Source organism: Amphiura filiformis, chromosome 3 (assembly GCF_039555335.1).
Source record: "Amphiura filiformis chromosome 3, Afil_fr2py, whole genome shotgun sequence".
In the NCBI taxonomy this organism is placed as follows: domain Eukaryota; kingdom Metazoa; phylum Echinodermata; class Ophiuroidea; order Amphilepidida; family Amphiuridae; genus Amphiura; species Amphiura filiformis.
The window spans coordinates 23,315,314-23,338,280 of NC_092630.1; the positions used below are offsets into that span (position 1 = coordinate 23,315,314).

A 22,967-nucleotide genomic window follows, 5' to 3' on the forward strand; every position below is an offset into this window, starting at 1 on the left:
GATAATTTGGAAAAACAAACATTTATTGACAAACAAAACCTAAGAGGAGCAAATAATTCTGGTATCAGATGTTATTCATTAATTTAAATGCACCAACTTGTTTTAACTCCATGAGAACTACCTGCCGATTGGCCAAAATTAATATAGTGTCCAATTTTGAACCAATCAAGGAGGGTATTAGTAAGATCATCAGCAAATGCAAGTTTGGCCATAAATAGTTTAAAGCCTAGTCATAATTGGCAATTGAAATGAGCATTTTAAGTTATCAACCAATCAGATATGCTGTTAGATGACCAGTAGTGTCCAGGGGGTTAAGACTACAGGCTCCTGATATCAAATCTCATAATCAATTCGGGATTAATCATCAACACAATCAAACCTCACTTCACCCAAATGAGAAATGTTTTCAACTTTTCGTTGCTCTATGTTTCATGTATACTCTGGTAGTATTTAATGTCGGGGAGTACAGGCGGAGAGCCGTTGGCGGACAGTCCCCGTGCGATTTCTTCCGCGATGACAATATGGAAGCCCAAGCTATCAGACAGTAAGTACACAAACGAGTCCATGTACAATTATTAGATTCCAAGATTTCTAAAAAATTTTGTTTATTCTCTACATGTTATTCTCTTCGTACGTACGAACGTCTGGTATTGCAGTGTTCAATGTGGGTGAATACAGAAGAAAAACAGTAGATACGTCGAAGGCAAACCATGATTTCTTCCGAAATGATAATCCAGAGGGGTTGAGGATTCGCACGTAAGTGCCTGCTCACTGTTGGCTAAAAACTCGTAGTATTTTTTCTCAACTCACGTGCTGACCACATTCACTGGCGGATTCCCAGGGTTGGCCAAAACAAAGAGCAGCACTTGCTTCTACTCTCGAGGGTTGTCTTTGGGGTCAGGGGTCATAATTTTGGTTAAGGTGGCAATGAGCTGCTGGAATTTTGATAAAGTTTGCTACTTAACGACTTTCTGAGAAAAATTTGAAAAACACCCTTCCCTTAACCATTTTTCACTATTTTTTGACCTAAGAAACTAATAAGAGCATGAAAATGTTACCCTGCTCAACCTCATATCCCCATAAACCACCTTGCACTTCCCACATCCCTTCATCCAAAGGACACCCCTTCCCCTAAGGAACACCCCTATCCTCCTGGTACAGATTCCATGTAACTATTGATTAATTCATAGCTACATACATGCAGCAAAAACAGGGATTGAAAGAGTTTAAAACATATTTTGTTTTTAAAACAAATTGGTGGTGTGATGGGTCATGGGCTCAGAAATCTTGTGGATCCTCCAGTGAGAATGATATCTCATAAGGCAGCAATTTGCAATGTGACGGAGATAGCAGTTGGTGTCTAAAACCATTAATTTGCGCATGACTATTTAAAACGAGACTAACTGTACAGTCCAGCCTCCCTTATCCGGACCTCCTATACGGATCTTTCTGTTACTAGGCTGTGTAATGTTCATAGAAAAACAGGTGTTTTAAAATGCTTTGACACCTTGATTTCATGCTCTAAACCATTTAATTCAGAGCAGCATTGCACATAATTCACTTAACTGACCAATGCTTGGTCCCATCACGGCCGGATAAGAGAAGTCGGACTGTATTTTTGTACTATACACATATGCTAGTGCTTGCTTGCTGAGGTTGGGGTATTGACACAAATGCTCGCTTTTGCATTCTTTAACTATGCTTCTGAAATTTATGCAAACCTCATCATTGTCATCATCTGAATTTGTCATCATCATCATCATTGTCATCATTAGTGTTGTTGTTGCTGATATCATCATCTCAATGTTATCGCTGTTGTCACTGACATCATCATCATCATCATCAATGTTATCGTTTTGTACATCATCACTGCCGTAGTGGGGCTGGGTATAGACCTGCACATGTTATGATTTTATAATCTTTATGGTAACACAAAACAGTATACATGTGTACATAGTGACTGACTTGATGCCCCCTGCCCCCGTTTTCATTGCCTTTATCCGTAGAACCTAAAAAGAATTTTAGGATCTATATGCTTTATCATCATCAGCAATACTCATCCTTCTGTATTAGGATTCACAACCAATAGGCTATTATTCATTTGCGTTATCATCAGGGGTAGAATGACTTGATTCTTGCAGTTGTAGTTTGCAAGAGTCAAATGATTCTTTGTTTGTTGTTTAAAAACATAAAAAAGTTTATGATAATTAAGTTTGATTAACACAAATTTGTCAACAAGAATCTTTGCGAGAAATGATTAACAGATTCTCACCAAGCTTCTAGGCCTCCATCATCAACATCATGAGGGGCGTATCCAGAAACCCGACTGCCTTGGGCACTCGGAGTACCCGGGGATGTGAGTGGCTGAAATGGACCCAAAATAGACAGATTTTCCTATTCAGAATCTTCCCTTCCATCTGCTCATGTTGCGCTTGCGTGAAAAATATGACAAAAGATATGTTGCATTCCAATTTGCATGTTTGGTGCTCAGCATTATAAGCAATAACCCAAATTCTTTTACACATTCTAAATAAATACTGGTACATGTATGTATGTGTAGTGCCATGTGCAACTCCTGATATGGTATTCCTTCGTCAAGAACAACTTGTAAATCTATGTACTTTCGTGCATGGTTTGAGTGTTGAACCTTTATGCCTCCAAGCAACCATGAGTCAATGAATAGAAAATTGTGTTATTCTGCATACATTTGTACCTCCCAGTTTGATGCAAAATAGATGCTTTTAAAGGAGTACAGTACCCGCATCAGTGAGATTGACATTTGCAGTGATGATATTGATGCAGCCCACCTGAGAGTTGATGCTGTGACCATTTTGTCTGATTATCTACTCCAACAACAAATTTGACTCTGTACATTGATTTACTTATTGGCCTTTAAATAATGACTCATTTTTGTCCAATAATGGCCAATTTTGACCCAGGATTTTAACTATCAAGTTGACCGTTGAGAGTGAACAGTCTGATGCCAAGTTACCAACCAACAATATGCATTGCATGCTGCCTAATGCAACACTTCGCAATAAATATTCTTTTTTATCTCGAGTTTGGTAGTGGTGCAGGTGTATATTTTATTGGTCGTAGTATGGAATCGTGCACGTTAACCTAATCACACACAGCATGTAATGTATATAAACACACATGACAATTTTTGCAACTGTGTAAATGCACTGAGTTCACTACCAATATCAAGATATCTAAAACCAAGTGTAGCAGTATTTAGTGGATAACAAGCGTAGTCTGTAGCGGAATTTAACAAAAGTAACATTAGATTTCATTTTACATGTTCAAATACAGTGGTTAAACAATGTTCTTGCTGTAATTACTAAAAGAATTGTAGGGATGTCAAGTTACTCATATGTAAAGAGAGCTTTGCCTGAAAAAAATGCTGTACTAAAATGCACCCAGTTACTAATGCTTGTTTGCCATCATGCACACTTTAAATTAAAATGTAGGCCAAAATACTTCAATCACACTTTCACATAGATCAAGTGGAACAGCCCGTATGGACAGAGACTAACAGCCTGACAGAGCTAGTTATTGCAAATTAATAGCAATTGGGGTATTCCAGTTGAAATCCATACACCCCCTATGGAAGACATGAGCTTAGATTTCAAATGGAATCACCCATTTGAAGTCAACACTCCTTGTATGGGAGATTAAGATCATGTCTTCCATAGCGGATGTATGGATTTCAACTGGAATAGGCTATTGCAATAGAGGCCCTGCATGAAATTTATCGATTGGCTCCAAACAAAGGATTTGAGCCGGTGTCCTTCCCGTAGTTATGGCGGAGTGCAGTCCATTCAATCAAATGTTGTCATCAACCTATTTGATCGTAGTGCAGGGTTATGTGTGTGAGACGAACTGTCACGGTAGTTTGCAATCATGCTTTTGTTGAAAGTAGTCCGCCATATTTACAGGATGATACGTCACATGCAAGGCCTCTATACCATTCTGGTTATTAAAATATGGAAAAGGCGGGACACAAATTGTTGTCAAAATCATGGCTTTTGCGTAGTCTGCATAAGAAAGAAAATGCGAATTTTAAACATCTCTGGATACAATTTGGACATGCAGTCATGTGTCTGCCATGGTCTAGAGATAAATCTCCAACGGGCAAAATCCCAGCATCATCCGTAATGAGAGCCAATAGTTCCTTGAAGTTTAAGAAGCGAAACTGCTGTGCCCATGGCGCATATTTTTGTAAACGCAAAGACACACAATGCGCTATCATGTAAACATGGTAAAGCAAAGGTACGCAACGCTGAATATACAAGAATGACAGCATACAAAGCATGGGGACTTTGCCTGTTGGTGAATAGTTTGTATATTTTTTCGTCTATGGTGTCTCTGCATCATTGTGTTCGTGTGTAGGCCTATATATTTGTAATGATCATCAGCCCTCATGAATATGCGAGAATTCACAGCATACAAAGCATGGGGGCTTTGCCTGTTGGTGAATAGTTTGTATATTTTTTCGTCTATGCTGTCTCTGCATTGTTGTGTTTGTATGTAGGCCTATATATTTGTAATGATCATCAGCCCTCATGAATATGCGAGAATTCACAGCATACAAAGCATGGGGGCTTTGCCTGTTGGTGAATAGTTTGTATATTTTTTTCGTCTATGGTGTCTCTGCATTGTTGTGTTTGTAATTATGTATATATTTGTCCAGAGCTGAACATGCTTTTAGAAAATATATTCATCAAAGTCAGGATATTTTCACATCGTAAACACAAAATTATATACAGATTTTATGAATGAATCAGATTTTGAAGTTAAGGTTTATCAAAGATATGGTATACAGTTATACATTGCATGTTTAGTGCATACAGTAAAGTAAAGGAAACTTTTTGAATTGTTAACCAACTTAGAACAAGAAGTATGTTGTGTTCCTATTCCATTGCAGTGTGTGTATGACTAAATATAGTACTTACTTAAGGGGGTACTACACCCATGCCCAATTTTATGCCTATTTTTGCATTTTTCTCAAAAATTATAGCGCATTGGTGACAAGTAAGATGTGTATGTTACAGGGGCAAAGACTACAACTACTGCGCTGGAAATTTTATTTCAGCACAGACAACAGTTGTGGAGTTAAAGTCAAAAATGAGGGAAAACCAATATTTGATCAATAAATCAATAACTACTTGTCTTGAGTTGCTGAATTTTCAGTGCAGTAGTTGTAGTCCTTGCCCCTATAATATACATATCTTACTTGTCACCGATGCGCTATAATTTTTGAGAAAAATGCAAAAATAGGCACAAAATTGGCCAGGGGTGTAGTACCCCTTAATTCAGGTATGTTCAAAGTAGATTATATTTGCTTGAGGTATACCTAGTGAGGTGCTGACAATAATAAGAAACTAAATATTTTGCAGATCTTGCTTTAACTTCCTGTTTCATACTGCATTAATGATATTATACTTTTATAGAAATACAAATTATGACATGATGTAGTTGAATTGAACATTGAAAGTAAATTGGTTTGAGGTTTACTCACTGTTAACTTAACATTTTACAGCTTCAGAGTAAGCATGTCCTACAAATTACAACTTCAACCTAGTGCAAAACAGGGTTGTTGATTTTTTTTTTATTTAAAAAAAAATTTTAAAAATCAAGATTTTTTTTTAAATTTAAATCGATTTTTCCAAGAACTGCTATACCCCATGATAAAGTCAAAAGAGTACTAGTGGAATGCATGTCATATGCACAACATGTTTTCACATGTGAAAATTTCAAAGAAAAAATTTGGTAAAATCATGGGGAACAAACCTGTTGAATTCGGCACCTTGAAGATGAATTTTTAGCAATAGATAAAGTGACATCATAGAGGTATTTTAATTGTATCCAAAAGTTGTAGGAGCATTAAGAATGAAATAAAACAGTCAATTTAAGCAAGATATTAACTTACATTTGTAAAAAATGGGAAAAGTTGATTTAAATCAGTTATTAAAAAAAAAAATCAAGTGATTTAAATCGCGATTTATATCAGCGTGATTTCAATCAAACAACCCTGGTGCAAAATCAAATTTAGTACTAATTTACCCAGTGGTTTGAGCAGGGGGCAAATTCCCACACTACAATTTTAAGGGGAAAACAGGAATGGTAAAGAGTAAAAAATGTCATTTAAAGTGACTAAAAATGGGACAAATATTTTAATAAATGTGCAAATTTATGTGCAATAAATGTGCACTGTGCAAATTGTTCGTACCTATATGCAAGTCGGAGAAAATCTCGTAACCATCCCAGAATCCTTTGCAACAAGTTATGCCGCATCGTAATCAAGTGACACATTTCTGATTCTTTATACAGATTCCCTGTGGAACCTGCCTTTTCATGTAAAGAATAGACTAGCTAAACAGGGGTTGATAGTCCAGAAGTGCAAGTACCATAATTTTCAAGATTATGTGCTCTGTTCATTGCGGTACTTTTTGTAACTAAAAACCCACAAAACTGAAATTGAAAAATTGACAATTGCTTTGTGGGAAGTGTTATATATCTTCTCTGGTCTCTGGTCTGAAGAGATGAGAGATAATCAAGAAATCGTATGCTCAGTGCCAGAAGTGGGTAAGTGCAATAGCTGCCATGTGTAGCTGCAATGTGTAGATGAGTACAATATACTGTGTGTATATTGCCAAATGTTCACAGGGCAGCTATTGCACTTGCCCACTAATGGCACTGATGAGAAGTCGATATCTAATGATAGGCCTACGTGCATACATGGACCATCCACTGCTTTCTAATAATGTCAACAACTAATGCAAAACAAGCCAACTAAATTGGGAGTTAAATTTTATGTCATCCATTTAAATTCACAGAACAGTTATTTGTATGAATAGACAAAAGTTGTTTTCACACCATTTCTAAGGAAACTGCAGCAGAAATAGAGGCTTTTGTAGGCCTGTGAGAAATTTGTTGGGCTTGAAATTTTAAGTTGCTTGCAGTAATGTTAGTGTGTTTTAATGACAAGAAGGTTAGGTGTTATAGTTGGCTCAGTTGTGAGAGGGGGGTCCTACAAGGTGCATCTGTGCTCGGTTCCTGGAGGAGGTCCTATATGAGGCATGCTAGCGCCGAGTGACTGGTTGCAAATGGTTATTGCCAGGGAGGGTATCACATCAACACTGGACTAGTGTTGACCAGTGGCTCCAAATGTCAGAATATGTGGAGCAAGAAAAAGTGTTGAAGTATGAGTTGATGGCATCCAATTGATTTTCGGTTACTTTACTTTGTAAACTAGCATTCTTGACATCTTATTAAGTGCTCACCAAAGTGTTGCACTCCTTTTCTATTAGCTGTGTCATGATGGTGACATACTATACGTGACACGATCTAGTCCATGGGGGCCAAAGGAGGCATTTTTGAAAATTAAGTTACTATAACTATTACATAAAAACATTAGGCTATCATATACTGAAAACACCAAAGGTCTAGCATACTTGGTTCTAAAGTTATAAAGTTTCATGATGTCTATTTTCTTATGTATTTTATTGTTTTTTACTCCATATTTTTGCCTTTATCTCAATTTCAAATTTGCCGCCTTTGGCCACCATGGATCAGATCGTGTCACATATAAAAACCCAATCACAGGTCTGTATGTTGAAGGTTTGCTACATCGAAAATAAGGTCCGCTATTTTTAATGTAATCCTAAACCGTCACTTAACCCTTCACGTCACTTAGTCCTAACCCTTCACGTCACTTAGTCCTAACCCTTCACGTAACCCTAACCCTAACTAACCCTATTCGACATAGCAAACCTTTGACATAGCACATCTTCAGCATGGCAAGCAGACACTGTTTAGACATTGCTTCAAACTTAGTACGCAAATTTCTAACATTAAAATGAAATCTTATGAGTACAAATTTGCTTATATCTGCTTTGTTACAGAAGTTTTAATTGGGAAAAAATGTGGCATCAACCAGGAAAGAATTTATAATAGTTATCATTATTTTGTTTGTGTGCAGTAAATGTGCAGAGGCAGCACTCAACGACATGGCAGAATGGCTGGATACGGAAGGAGAAGTTGGCGTTTTCGATGCTACAAATACAACTCGCCAAAGAAGGGATTTTATCATGCAGTTTTGTGGTAAAAGAGGTTATAAGGTAAGAAGGCAGTTGAATTTTTGAGGTCTTAAACTTGTATCATATTTCACTTAAGGTTACTAACTATTTTAAATTGTTGCAATTTGGTAGTTCACAGCATCTTGAGAATGGTAGTGATGTTTGGCATAAATTGCATTGCTCAATTCATAGCAAGCGTGTAGAAGAATCCAAATATCACATATATACTTTTGTTGATCCTGTGGTTCTTGAGTTATGTTGTAAAGAGGGCTAAAACAACAACACTTTTGTAAAAGGTACATAACTCATTAGCAACAATAAATTAACCAAGTTTTCAAAGTATATGATGTGTAGAATGCACTCTTGCAAAACATCAAAGTGTTATTTTTCAATAATATATTGATTTAGATAATGACAATCGATTTTTTTGGTTGCTTCGACCAACAATACCTCGTCCACCCTTAAATTATGCACATATAATTATTTTATTTCATGGTTTTTGCAAAGTTTTTTAACTTTTGTGGAATATCTTGCTCTGTTTTTTTGCAGGTGTTCTTTGTGGAATCTGTGTGTGAAGACCCTGATATTATAGAATCAAACATATTGGTAAGTTAACAATACATTCCCTGTATTTTGTGTCAACAGTTTTAAACTAACACTAGTCTAGTATCAAATTGGTGAGATCTTTTTACAGAGCATCCAAAACAATACCAAAACACTATAACATTATATTCTTTCAAAAATAATCTGAAAAAACAGTAAAGCCTGTAGTTATGTATTAAACAACAAATGTATTTTGACAATAATTTTCCATGCATTTTGTAATATGTTTAAAATTAGTAAGCTTTTGTTAATTATTTTCGTTATTATGTATGTTTGTTTATGCACAGCCCCAAGGCTGAACAACTTTTGTTGAATTGGGCTTCTGTGTTGAAATAAAGTCTAATATAACAATTCCAAGCTGGACATGACTTCCAATTTGATTTGTTATATAGTGGATTTTATCCCAATAAAGGGTTAATTTTATTTCAAGCAACATGCAAAATTTGTAGTCTATTGAAACTTTTCACATGAAAAAATTAGTATTCAATTGTCTGGAGTAAAGAGTATTACTAAAATTGGAATCATATTTTGATCCTTGTTTCACTTCATTGCAAGAGCAGTGATTTTCTCCAAAAAGAAGCAGGCCAACAGGAACAGAACTGCCTTAAAGTTCTGTATCAGTAGAATTGAACACACTCTCATGAGAACCAGTTAACAATGGGTTGGGTTTTTTTTTCTCACAGGAGGTAAAATTGAACAGCCCAGACTACAGAAAAGGTGATAGAGATGACGCCATCAGAGATTTTCTGCAGAGAATAGCACATTACATTGATGCGTACCAATCCATAGATGAACAAGCCGACAAGTAAGTCACATAATAAAATACAGGGACTTATAATGCTTGAAGGGCTATATGCTACACCGGTCGGTGCCGACTGGCACTAAAAAAAAAAATTGAAATTAAACCAAAAAAAAGAAAAAAGAAGAATCCAAAAACATTTTAGGAGGTACTGAATGCCTCTAGCCTATTCCCCGATCCCGCATGTTCGCTAAAAAGATTGTTCCCCGAACCAGTGAACTAATTGGATAGTAAAATTAGCCGTCACTCAACTCGGGCTAGCTATAACCCTGAATGCATTTACCCAGCAAGTGGATCTTAAGATGCTGTTGTGAAGCGTAATTTAATGTACCGATAACAGAACGAGATGAATCGGATAAGGAATATGGGAAGCGGTGCAATTTTGGAAGTCAGAAGGAAAACCAGAGTACCCGTGGGAAAAACCTGCAAGGATGGTCATGGATCGGCACCCATGCGCAATCAATTATGAACCCGGTTCACAGTGGTGAGAGGCCAGTGCTGCAACGACCGCACCACATCCTCCTAGTAGCATGGTAATGAAAGTGGATCACAGGCATTCACAAATGAACCCCTCCACAAAATGGGTTATTCCAGTTGAAATACATACACCCCCTGTGGAAGACATGACCCTAATGACCCAAACCAGGGAGTGTAGATTCCAAATGAAGTCATCCTTCAGGTAACTAGAAATTTTCACTCTCTGTGTAGAAGATTAAGGTCATGTCTTCCATAGGGGGTAAGGATTTCAAATGGAACCGCCCATTGTGGGATTTGGGAGAGTCGATATCAATTCCTGTTTATCGTTTTAGGAGACTCTTTGCAAACATTAATTTGCTGATTTGATCCTACCATTGATGTCATCAGAGAGTGACATTAATCATTCAATGCCACTCAAAATGTAATGTTGTAGTTCAGTTGTGTGTTCATGTTGATGGACTTTGAACTTGCCACATTAACACAACTTTAATATTTATTCCTTTTTAGGGACCTATCATTCATCAAGATAATCAACGTAGGCAGCAGGTTTCTAGTCAACAAAGTCACAGGTAGGTGTTATTTGCACTACACAATCCGAACCGTGTTGCTAAGGTTTTCACTGCCAAGCAGCGGCAATTTGATCATGGAAAGAGCTCTTAGGTAGTCCATAATTTAATGATACCCTGTAAGAGCCCAATTTCAAACATTTGGGTTCATTTTAGCAGCAAACCGCTTGAAATCACCCAATTGGGCTGATAAACAAATGAAAGAACTTGCAATACTTTTTGAATGGTCAAGAAGTGGTCATAAAACACATTGTTGCTGCAATTTTGGAACTTTTTTTTTGGAAAAAATCTTCAAATACAATGCAAAAATACACCAAATTTGTAGCAACTGTAGCCCATGTCATTGCAATATTTTGTGAGCACTGACAAGTGATGTGTAAGCAGCCCAATTCGGTCCGCTAAAGCTACTGCACAATAGTGACATGATTGATTGATAATTCCGCTGTGTAGACATTCTTATCAGTGAGAAATTTATCACTAAATATGTCATCTATATTTTACATTCAAAGTCTTGCTTGAAATGTGTTTTTATTTTCTGCAAATATAAATTCGTTTGGTGCATATCAGTGTTGGGGTTCAACTTTCCCAACTATCAAAAATGTATGCCCACCCCTCCTTTACCTCGCCCCTCCCTATACCCCAACTCAGTGTTTCAACCTTCTGGATCTCAATATCCCAATGTTTTAAGTGTTCTGATTTGCAACCCTTTCAAATCAGTTTTGGACCCAAATGTTTTCCAACAATTGCAGTGCGTTTTATATAATAATGCCACAATAGAACTGTTTTTTTGCATGACTTCCCATTCAATTTAAATGTAATAAATAGTAATACTGTATAAAATGACTGGATTATGCAAAGTCATCATTCATACACAGACATACTGGTATGATATCAGTGAATAATTTCAATTATGCAAACTGAGTGTACTTTTTTTTTCCAGGTCACCTGCAGAGTAGAGTGGTGTATTACCTTATGAATATTCATATCATACCAAGGACGATATATCTCACAAGGGTAAGTATAGAAAATTATTGAAGTATATTTTATGTAATTATTGATAGGCATTGTTGCAAAATTTTGAAACTAGGCAGACATTCTTGAGCGCTCACCCGAGTTGTAGAAATTGCAGAAATGTTTCGAAAGTGCTGGAAACTGTTAATTGTATGAAATGAAGCTTTTGAATTCAGAAAGATGAGTAAAACAATATGTTATGTGGTTAACACAGACTATTGAAATAAAAGTGGTGCTATGTGGCAAAATATTGATTAAATAAAAAAGTAATGCTGGTTTCATACTTTCCTGCCACTTGCCGCTCTGACGACGATTTTGCTTCACTGCGCAGTCGCACCAGAAACGCTAGCGGTGAACAGCGGCAAGCCGATATATCTATCACTTAACCGCTTTGCCCAAGCGGCACCATCGCCAGGAGTTGAATTCAAGTCAACTCTGGAGCGGTGCCACTCTGAGTATGAGAACAGGTAACGATATTTGGCGGTGCTGAGCGGTGTGCCGCTTCACTTGCAGAAAAGTACAAGCGGCATGATGAAGCGTCACGCTGCTCAACAGCAAGCGGCAGAAAGTATAAAACCAGCATAAAGTTGGCTTGGAGTAATGAGGATTGATTGTAATTATTGTTCATTGATTTGAATTTTGATTTCTAGGGGGAAAATTAAGAAATGAACTATGTAAAATCTGTTTTTATTATAATTTTCCTATTTGAAAAATGATGAAATTCAACAACATGTTAAAACCATAACAACATTTCTCTTCATAATTATTCTAATTTGACTACCTGTTTCATCACAGCATGGAGAGAGCAACTTAAATCTACAAGGCAAAATAGGCGGTGATTCTGACCTGTCCGAGAGAGGCTGGTGTTATTCCAAAGCACTGAGTAAATACATGGAAGGACAAAAGCTGAGTGATCTCAAAGTGTGGACGAGTCAGTTTAAAAGGACGGTACAGACAGCGTCCCACATAGATGCACCTATAGAACAGTGGAAAGCATTAGATGAATTGGATGCTGTAAGTAAATCTGTGATTTGACCAATGGTCCAGTGGAGGGTGGGCAAATAGTGTTTACGAATGGGTGATTTCATCCTTTTTGTATCCAAGCCATGCATCACTGTTGTCGTCTGCAAAACAAAATTCACGAAACTGAAGACGAGATACAAAGATTACAAATGTTATGGCATTGTAAAATTGATATTTTTTTTACGAGATGACAACAAAACTGATTACAGACAGATCAGTTAAGAACCCCAAAATAGGCTGATAATCAAGATTTGCCAATTTTACAGGGGTCTTGTGTCCCTTGAACACTCTCACTGAATCTGCTATACTACAAAATGACTCGTAATCTACAAGGAACATATAGGAGGTTTTCGTTACTGTGCGCATCAATGAAGTCCCTTACACCTGCATAAATTCACAAAAGCGCGTGTCAGTCAAGCAATACACAAAGCACAGTTCGCATATGTATTGTGCCAAGCTGTTTGTACTCTATTCTATATCAATCCACAATGTTATGAGTCCCGCCAATTACGAGCTGATCAGAGTACAGTGTTGTATTTACTTCATAAATTTATTCAGGACTCCTAACATGTGGGGTTAGCAGTGGTATCCTCTTGGGTTTTTGTCTATTCAATAGTTGGCCTAAGTAAACTCATTTCAAACCTTTTGAAGAGGACTTGTTTCATTGACAAATAATTCTGTTCATACTCTTGCGCAAGTCATCTTGTAGAGAAAAATTCAGCACCTGATTTTTGTTTTTCATATTTAGGGTGTGTGTGATGGTCTAACATACGAAGACATTCAGTCGCAACATCCAGAGGAGTTTGCACTGAGAGACCAAGATAAATATCATTATAGGTACCCAATGGGGGAGGTAAGTGGATACTAAACACCATACATTTCTGAACACTCGGGGGGGTAACACCCTACTCTTTTCGAAATTGGCTGCAAGATATGTGTACCCTGTATGATTTTCTGTACAAGTACAGGATTAATGGCTTAACATCCCCTCCGAAGGACAGAGTACATTCATGATCATTTATTCAATTCTAAATGAACCAAGGGGAGAGTGGAAGTCATGAATTTAATCTACAGAGGTTGCCATCTAATTTCAGACATTTTTTCCCCCAGTCAATATCCCAGAATCTCCACTGCCGGGAATTGAACCCGGGAGCTCAAGCACTAAAGGCAAGTACCCTAACCATTAGGCCACGCTCTCCCTAACTTGTGTAAGTTCACAAAATGCATGGCAGCTATGCAGTTCACAAAGCGTACTTTGCCTACATTCTGCATCCAACTGTATGTGCACTATTCTATATCAATCCATGATGTCAAGAATCTTGCCTATTATGAGAGGAACAAAGTATAGCTGATGATTCAGAAGATGTTTTGTCAAGCTACCTGTTTCAGTCCGCTCCTCAAACTCTTTGTCAGTGTTCAAAAAAGGGCTGAAAGCATTTCTGTTTTCAGAAATATAATTGCTTTTTATTGCTTTTTGTGAACTATTTTCTTATATTCTATCATGTTTTTTGTTGTATAGTTATCTTGTTATGTTGTTTTGAGCACTGTGATCATTTGAAATGGCGCTTTATAAAAGCCTATTGTATGTATGTAAGAGCTACACCTGGGAGCATACCAAAAGCCTCTATGCAAAAAATTATGATTTTACACTTGTTTTCAGAGAATAACAGCAGTCCCTTGCTCAGATTGATGTGAGTGCCCTGTTAATGAGCGACATAAGCAGAGTTTTGTGGTCCTTTTAAGAGCACCACTCTGCGCCGACCCATGTTTCGATGCGCAATTGGCCAATCAGATTATTAGGCTGTTGTTATGATTGTCAGGCGATTGAATCAGCCAATCAGAACCTCACTTCCGTGTTTACAGCTAGGCTTGTGTGTGGTCATATCAAGAGCCTTTACTCAAAAACATTGAACGATGCAACTCCCAAAGTTTTAAAACAAGGTAGCCCGTTTCACATATGGCATTATTGTAGAAACAAGACACATTTATTTTTTAGAATTTTTAATTCTTGTTTTTTCTTATCCACAGTCATATCAAGACCTTGTAGCAAGACTAGAGCCAGTTATCATGGTAGGTTGAAAAGTTTGAATTCCACACTGTTATCCTCAAAACCTTGTATTATGTAGTTACCTTGGGTGCAAGGATGATATCCTAAAACAGGCACAAGATCAAAAGGTCATTTTGTTGATGATTACAAGCAAGCCGAACACAGATTACAATGTGAAATAATAAACTGTGAGACACTGTTGATTAAAGGTGATACGCACAAAATAGAAAATGCTGAGACTGTGCGGTATCAAGGAATCATTATGCTGTGGGGTTCATCCCCTAGGTTTGTAATTTAACTGCTCAGTGCAATGTGTAGCTGACATTCTGAGGTGTGTAAAATAATGTGTGTAAATTGCCAAATGTTCACAGGGCAGCTATTGCATTTCCCCACTTCTGGCACTGAGCAGTTGAATTGTGCATTGGCCAGTGATAAAAAAAAATCAGAACTTGTTAGGAAGTGTTTGCCTGCCATCACCAAAGGACTTCAGAAGGCATTAAATCTTAATTTCGAATATAAAACATAACCTTAAGGGCTGGGGTATGAACGTTTGGACAGTATTTATTTTGGGACATTAAAGCACATCAGACATATCGAATTGCATTCTGAATACGTAGAATGTCATTCCGATATCAAATAATTTTGATTTTTTGAAAGTCGCAATTTGATACACATTTTATGGCAAATCATTAAAATTGATATTTTGATATTTAACAGTACTTGAAGTAAACTTTATAAATCTGATGATTTATACTTAAAGTGTATGTAGGTGGGATGAAAAGCCGACGATCAATTGAAAATTTTGACCTTTAGTATTGAAGATATGGATTTTTTTCCAAAACACCAAAAAAAAATTAGGTCTTTTTGGGAAAAAAATCCATATCTTCAATATGAAAGGTCCAAATTTTCAATTGACCGTCGGGTTTCCTTCCTGCTACATACACTTTAAGAATATATCATTAGATTTATATAATTACTTCGAGGACTGTTATATATCAAAATTTGAAAAATATCAAATTTTTATAATTTGTCATAAAATTTGTATCATATTGTGATTTTTAAAAAATGAAAATAATTTGATATCAGAAAGACATGCTTCGTATTCAGAATGCAATTCGATAGGTCTGAGGTGCTCTCATGTCCCACAAAAAATACTGTCGAAACGCAATAAACGCTCATTTTGGATCCCTTAAAGGATATTGATTCCAAAAATAAGCATAAAAAAGATGCCGAGTATCATAAGATGATCATAATAGAGAATGGACTGAAGTGTGTGACTAAACTGAAATAGCCAGTATCTTACAAATGAGTGATTGTTTATAAGTCCTGATAATTCATGGCATTTTTGTATATTTAGTGATAAATATGTCCTTGGACTCTTTAGTTTGATAATGATATTATTACAAACTTGAGTATACAATGCATTTCCCATCATAAACATACTACTGATGTTGATTTATTTTGATAGGAACTTGAGAGACAAAAGAATGTGCTAGTAATCTGCCACCAGGGTGTCATGAGATGTCTACTAGCGTACTTCCTAGACAAAAACTCAGGTGAGAAGATTTACCTTATGTTGGCAAAGGTTGCCATTCATCCAGGTCGAATAAAAAATTAATGAAAATCGAATCAACTGGACTTGTTTTTTTATTGGAGTGTCTATGCAGTAATACACTTTATCTTAAGCACATCTTCAGACTAATTGATGTGATGATCTGGTAGCAATTATTGGTGACCTATGACAAGGTCTTGTTGCCAGTGTTGTTGATTTTGAGCCTAACTCCTTAAGAGATTTTCCTTAGTTTTCTTGCAAGTTGTACATTTAAGCAGATGCTAGGTAGAGTAAAAAGAGACGTAGCAAATTATACAATTTGTACGGTTTTGTCAGTAGAAAACAATTTTGAAATTCCGTCTGCACTCAGCATGTTATTTTCCCAGATAACTTTGGAACCAACTGGTTCCTTCCTTGGTGGGTAGGGCAGTAGAGTATAAGATGTGTGGTTCTGACGATTATATTTAACAGCGGCCTTATCATGAATGTGTGGCATTGAGGGTTCTAGAGGGTGAATATTGTTAAGTTTGGTAGAAGTTGCTGTTGTGTAAGAGTAAGGAAACATATATACAAATTTCTCTGCATTTGTTGTGTGACCAACTAAATTTGGTTGCTTCATACACAGTGTGGGCATTTTGACCATCCTGTGGAATATGCAGGATGTGAAACCATCCTATAGGAAGTGAGAGATGGGAAAACAGATAATGGATAACAAAGATTATGTAACTACTTCAAAACAGGTGAATAATTAGTGATAACTTTGTTTTTGTTTTTCCAGATGAGTTACCATACCTGAAATGTCCACTTCACACTGTTATCAAACTAACCCCAGTAGCGTATGGTAAGTTTCAGAAACACCACAGCTGAAAGAAACTATTGAGTGCTGTTGATTTGTATATGTGGTACTATTCAACAACAAAATTCTTACACATAGAGCCAAAATAAATATACAAAAATAAATGAATCAGACAATTTAGAATGTATAGAATTGTAAAATGATAAGTACTGGGGCACTAAGGATAGTCCAACAAGCATTTGCAAAGGAAAAGCTCTCAACCCATATATTTATTATATAATTGTACATAAAGCAGTTAAGGTAGATCTTGCTTTTGTTTGAAGTATTTTTGTGCCTTCGAATTGTATGGTTTCCTTTATCACTTGTTTATCCATTTGTATTTTATCTTGAAACATCGTTCAACTTTTTACGCTGACACTTTCCTTCTATGTGTGCCATTCAATATTTTAATGTGTGCAGTTTGTTTGATCAGTTTCATGGCACTGATTTCCACTGCATGGGGAAAGGGCAAGTGGGTTATGTTCATACATTTCTTATAGGTGACTAAGAATAATTTAACAATTCCCTTTTCTATAGGTTGTCGAGTAGAAACAGTTCCTCTCAATGTAGAGGCAGTAGACACACACAGACCAAAACCAGAGGTGAGTGTTTACAACTATGTCTAGATGAGTTTATCTGTTGAATACAAGAAGGCCATAAGTGTATTGTTCTTACAATGCACTGCCGGCCTTTTCTCTTTCAACTGACAAGTTGAAGCTTCATATCGTTAGCCTTTTACGCTTATTGCCCAAGTCATTTTTTGTAATTTTGATGACTAAGTATAAAATATGGTTCAAGCATGCATTTAAACATATTTATTCACCAATTTTTGCATTAGAACAAATGAAAATGATACAAATTACAGGGAATAATATGAAATAATAAGAGTGACTGCATAACTGATGCATGCTTAAACTACATATTGTACTTTGTTCTCAAAATTACAAAAAGTGACTGATGCAATTATCGTAGCAGGCTGATGATATGTGAGATGATCAAGCGTATTGTATCATTGTGGCTAAAATCAACTTCAGTTATGGCCAAAGGAGGAGTGAAATTTAATTTCCATTTCTTTTGTTTTACAATGCAAAATATTTATATCTCTGGAACCACATGTGTAATTTGGTGACATTTTCAGGCATATTGTTGTCTTAATCCCCTCAGCACTACCTGCCGATCTAACATTGCCTCTGATTGGTTAATTACATGATATTTTCACTTTAATCACCAATCAGAATGGAGGTTTGCAAATAATTCACCCCAATTTTTTGTGTGATGGAATTATTCTAACAATGTTGCTGATTGGGCCAATTGATAATGAAAACTTCTTTTTGGCCAATCGGCAGGTAGTTCTCATGGAGTTAATTTAGTAAGTGGCCAAGAATGACAAAAGTGATGCATTAGCTTGATCACCTCACATTTGTGTGTTTGTACACAGTAAGATTATCTTACTCCAAAGAGATTTAACTAACAGAGACTATACTCTGTATAGCCCAGTCTGGATTGTCACACTTAGGGACCAAAATAGTCTACCTCAGTCTCAGGTACTTTTCTTTGAAAGTCTAAAATTGAACAATACTTCTATTTTAATAACCCAAGTGTTATTAAGGTTTTCTAATGGGCATGATACATTACACATACATGACATGCACTTAAAACCAACGTCCCTGGAACATTTGAACAATTTTCCGGAGACTGACTATTTTCTTCTCTGTGAGTGACATGTAAAATGTCTGCACTCTCCTAGTTTAATCTCTTTGGGAATATGAGTTGATTTAATCATGTAACAGGGGAACAGTTTCATATCGGGCTATTAAGACAGGTAAGTGTGCTGCGGATAAATCAGCTGGCTAACGACCCTAGCTGTGATATGCTTGGGGTTACAAGCTGTAAGCATTTGGTTTGTGACCAGTGAGGAGAATCGTCAGCGCTTATTGGCCAAATGCAACATCAGTATGTAGAAATAAAGTGTACCGATGGTAACACACAACATGTTAACACTCTTAACGTATTAAAATAAATTCAGATTGGTAGAGCCAAGCCATTGCATGGGAATGATCGTATCATATTAGCAGTCTCGTCAATTTAGAGACAGATCACCTGGTGGTAGTGATTATTCAAATGTTACCACCACTTTGGTCATGGCCATAAAGCGACTTGCGATTGATGGGGATCTTGCATTCAACTGCTGGTGATGCTGATGCTGATGCTGGTATTCGAGTGACTGCCAATTATTACTTGTCGCTTTCCCAAAATAGCAACCCATCTGTAGACACAAAGGACATCAATGTAATGTTTCACTAGCAGCTACTGATTAATATGATAAAGGCTGTATCATAATGATTGTCGCTCATTAGTAGTAATAATAATGTTCATTGAAAAGCCTGCTTCTTCTTTTATTGGAATGACCTAACCTATCATTCATCAACAACTAGTGGATTTTGTGTTGCATGTTTATGATGCAGTCTTGTGCATAATCACTTGAAACTGTTGGTTAACGATCATATTGATACCGCCTGTACAGCGATAAGATTTCTATTTTTCAAGGTTTTATCTGTGGATATATCGACTTTTCAGTGCCAGAAGTGCAAAAGCTGCCATGTGTAGCTGCCACATGTAGATGAGTACAATATATTTGTGTGTAAATTGCCACATGTTCACAGGGCAGCTATTGTACTTACCCACTTCTGGCACTGAGCAGTCAATATTTGCTGCGGTGATTGTTTTCCTATGTAGACTGCATATAGCCTGTTTCCTGATCCCTACTTCATAACTTTGTGTAGATAATGAGTATCTAACAATACAATAAGTTTTATTATTTTTTGGTGCTTGTAAACTGTGTGACCCATACTCATCCCTTTGTGTTGGTTATCTCCCCCACATCATGACCCCTGACCCCTTTCAAATACTGTATAGCAGGATATATCTGGTAGTTTAAGGAAGGGGAAATTTCCCTACAGCAGAAGGAGGGATTGTTGGAGGGGGGAATGATTTCCCTGTGAGAAAAATAGTATCAAATTTGCTGTTGCAGAATATATGTTCCTTTTCTCCATGTTCAAATTGATTAACCATTTATACAAGCTTATGCTTGCAAAATTTTTGAGTTGATTTGTTCAGAACAACCATCTAATTTACATTGATGATCATAAGTAAAGAGTCCTTACCATAGCACACTCTAGAATTATTTTAATATTTCAATTTGTCAAACACTTCTTACAATGATCATCTTTGCATCTTTCAAAATTTTTCGGTAAAACAAAAAGTACAAAAACTTGCAAAACTCTCAACCTTCTTGCTATACAGTGAGTGCCCTGTAAATTTGTGTTCGACCATTGTTTGTGACACCTGTTTCCTGTAGATGTTTTAGGGGAAAACGGGTTGTTTCTAGTTAGTTTCTATAACAGTGTACTTGAATTTGTTATATAGTATAGACCATGTGGCATGTTAATGAGCCAATTACACTAACTATTGGGGTCTAGATTGACTATTAACAGTGGTTTTGTGATTTGCTGGCAAGAACATCGTGCCTATAGTACTTTTAGTCTTGGCGAGTTGGTGAGATCATCATTTTGATTCCGCTATTCAGCTGCATCTATGTGGCAACGTGTGCATATGTGCGTGAGTGCTTTGAGCGAACGCTCGCAATTTGGAATATGCACTGATGTCACACACTTGCCAAGAGTAACTAGATGTTCCTTAGGTAATATCGTGGGTGGCGTTTACTTCAATAAATATTCATTATGTACAGACATTGCTGGCCTTATGCAAGCATTTTGGTACTGGATCCAACCAAGTAGTGTGTAAATTGAAAACTTTCCAGTACAGTTGTTTGTCTATGATGTACATGTATTCTGTTGATACAGTAATTTTCAAATGAAATAAGTTTTTGTTATGTGTACTGTATCCAACTTGAAGAAACAAAACTGTTGGACACATATTGAAGTTAGTGCAAAGTGTATATCCACTGCTCAGTGTCAGAAGTGGGTATAGGTGCAATAGCTTCCATGTGTAGCAACCATTTGTAGATGAGTACAATATACTGTGTATATTGCCAAATGGTTACACGGCAGCTATTGCACTTGCCCACTTCTGGCACTGAGTGATCGATGTGAGGCAGTGATTGGTACATATCAGTGATCTGGAGAAGGAGGAAGAGGAGGATCTGGTATGAGGAAATGGAATGGCCTGACAATCCGTGGGGGAAATTTGGCTGGCATCTTTTCAGTACCACCAAATTCTTTGGTCTATCGCATAGACCATGCAAGAAGACTGATACCATATGCATAATGCAATGAGAGATGTACCAACCATAATAGATTGTCATTATTGGGGAGTCCCAAATAGTGTCTCTGTTGCAGCCAACAAAAGACAATTGATAACGTAGAAAGTTTGCTACACAAACACACAGGTGACAAATCATTCCAGATGTGTACATTTTACCCTCCATGAGCAACGTGCAAATATGGCAGAGTCTGCCTTCCCCGCTACACAATTGGGATGCTCAGATGTGATGGAGGAGGAGAGGATGAGGAAGGTCAAAGGAGCACAGGGATACAACACGAAGATCCTGTACTCTTTTCGTAAGATCAAGAACTAACATATTGCTTTATTAACAGACAATTGACCTTTTCGTTAAATCTTATAAGCCTTTGCAAGTACACCTGAGAGGTCGTCTTTTGATTTGACATCATGCTGACTTGCAATGCGCAGTAACGATGTTTGATAAGCGATGTGTGCATCGGCGCAGAATCGGCGTGATGTTAAATGACGACATCTCAGGTGTACTCGCAAAGGCTTATGGGATTTACCGAAAAAGTTAAATTCTTATACTGTTACCTTTAGGGGAGCTACAGCTAACTATCACTGTGTTTAGTCAAAAGATGGTTGTGGGTGTCCACTGTGTGGATAATATTACAGGCAATTGTGTACTATCAACAGACCCATTTTGGTAAACCTTAGCAAATTTCATTGGGATATGTCATCATTGAAGCGCACAAATCAAAAGCTGCGCAGTGATGATGTGCTCATCGATGATGTGACGTATCTCAATTAAATTTTCCAAAGGCTTATGGGATATACCGAAATGGTGAATTCAGTGGAATTGGGGCTTACAAGTTGCATGGGCTAAATATACAGCCAGGTACTCAACTGACTGCACAGTGAAGCCACATAATACCATCACTGAATTTCAACTTGATAAGAGTTCAATTGCATGGGTAAAGTCAACGACACCTAACTTCAAAGCAAGAGGTCAAGAATTAGCATACTTTATACGATGATCAGCTCGTAATCGGCGAGAATTATTTGGTGTTTGTTACTGCGTAAGTCACAAAAGTGCATGTCAGTCATGCAATAAGTAATACGCAGTTGCGCGTGGAAGCAGCACCCAGCTGTGTGTACGCTATCAATCCAAGATGTTGCGAGTCCTGCCTATTACAAGTTGATCAGATTATATGTTGGTTAAGGATTGTAGGGTTATTCAAGCTCTGTTGGATAATACTGTCAGGGGAAAGCACTGGCGGGTAAGTAGGCCTTGGGGTTATTTACGTCACTATTAATTATTAATTTAAGTTATTTGCATTCCATGTTGCCTTGGAAACAGTGTGGCATGATGAAGGAGGGTATCAGGAAACAGGCTGTCTGTTCAATCCTTGTTAGTTTCCTTTTTTTTTATTCTTTTTTTTAATGTCATTTCTTTCTCGTCTATATGTCAATAATCCACTCTATTGTATGCTAATAACTACCGATTTCTTTCCAGCTCTTAATTAAATTTTTTTAAATTGCTTTGCTTCATACCAGAAAAGTTATGACTGTAAATTTGAGAAAGAACTGGTTTATAAAATGTTTGCAATCTCTTTTACAAAATTTAAACAAATTATGCAAGAATAAAATCAAAATATTACTAAAATTAGGAACCAAAAATGAATGACATTAATGTGGTCATACATAATTTACAAAAATCACCAAAAGATT

General features: G+C 36.9%; 1 protein-coding gene across 5 annotated transcripts in view; it reads left to right on the plus strand.

The window, feature by feature from the left end:
• The window catches only part of LOC140148244 (6-phosphofructo-2-kinase/fructose-2,6-bisphosphatase 1-like), an 86,064-nt gene that overhangs the window by 43,602 nt on the left and 19,495 nt on the right, over positions 1-22,967 (plus strand). For 4 of the 5 annotated variants that reach the window (XM_072170119.1, XM_072170121.1, XM_072170117.1 and 1 more), the window contains 12 exons: positions 657-756; positions 7,985-8,123; positions 8,631-8,687; positions 9,368-9,489; positions 10,468-10,529; positions 11,467-11,540; positions 12,333-12,551; positions 13,309-13,413; positions 14,589-14,630; positions 16,076-16,163; positions 16,938-17,000; positions 17,532-17,596. In XM_072170119.1, coding sequence (XP_072026220.1) covers positions 657-756; positions 7,985-8,123; positions 8,631-8,687; positions 9,368-9,489; positions 10,468-10,529; positions 11,467-11,540; positions 12,333-12,551; positions 13,309-13,413; positions 14,589-14,630; positions 16,076-16,163; positions 16,938-17,000; positions 17,532-17,596 — 1,136 coding nt within the window. Of the gene's footprint in view, positions 1-447; positions 545-656; positions 757-7,984; positions 8,124-8,630; positions 8,688-9,367; positions 9,490-10,467; positions 10,530-11,466; positions 11,541-12,332; positions 12,552-13,308; positions 13,414-14,588; positions 14,631-16,075; positions 16,164-16,937; positions 17,001-17,531; positions 17,597-22,967 lie in introns of all 5 variants that reach the window. The other variant, XM_072170118.1, reaches the window with a different exon arrangement.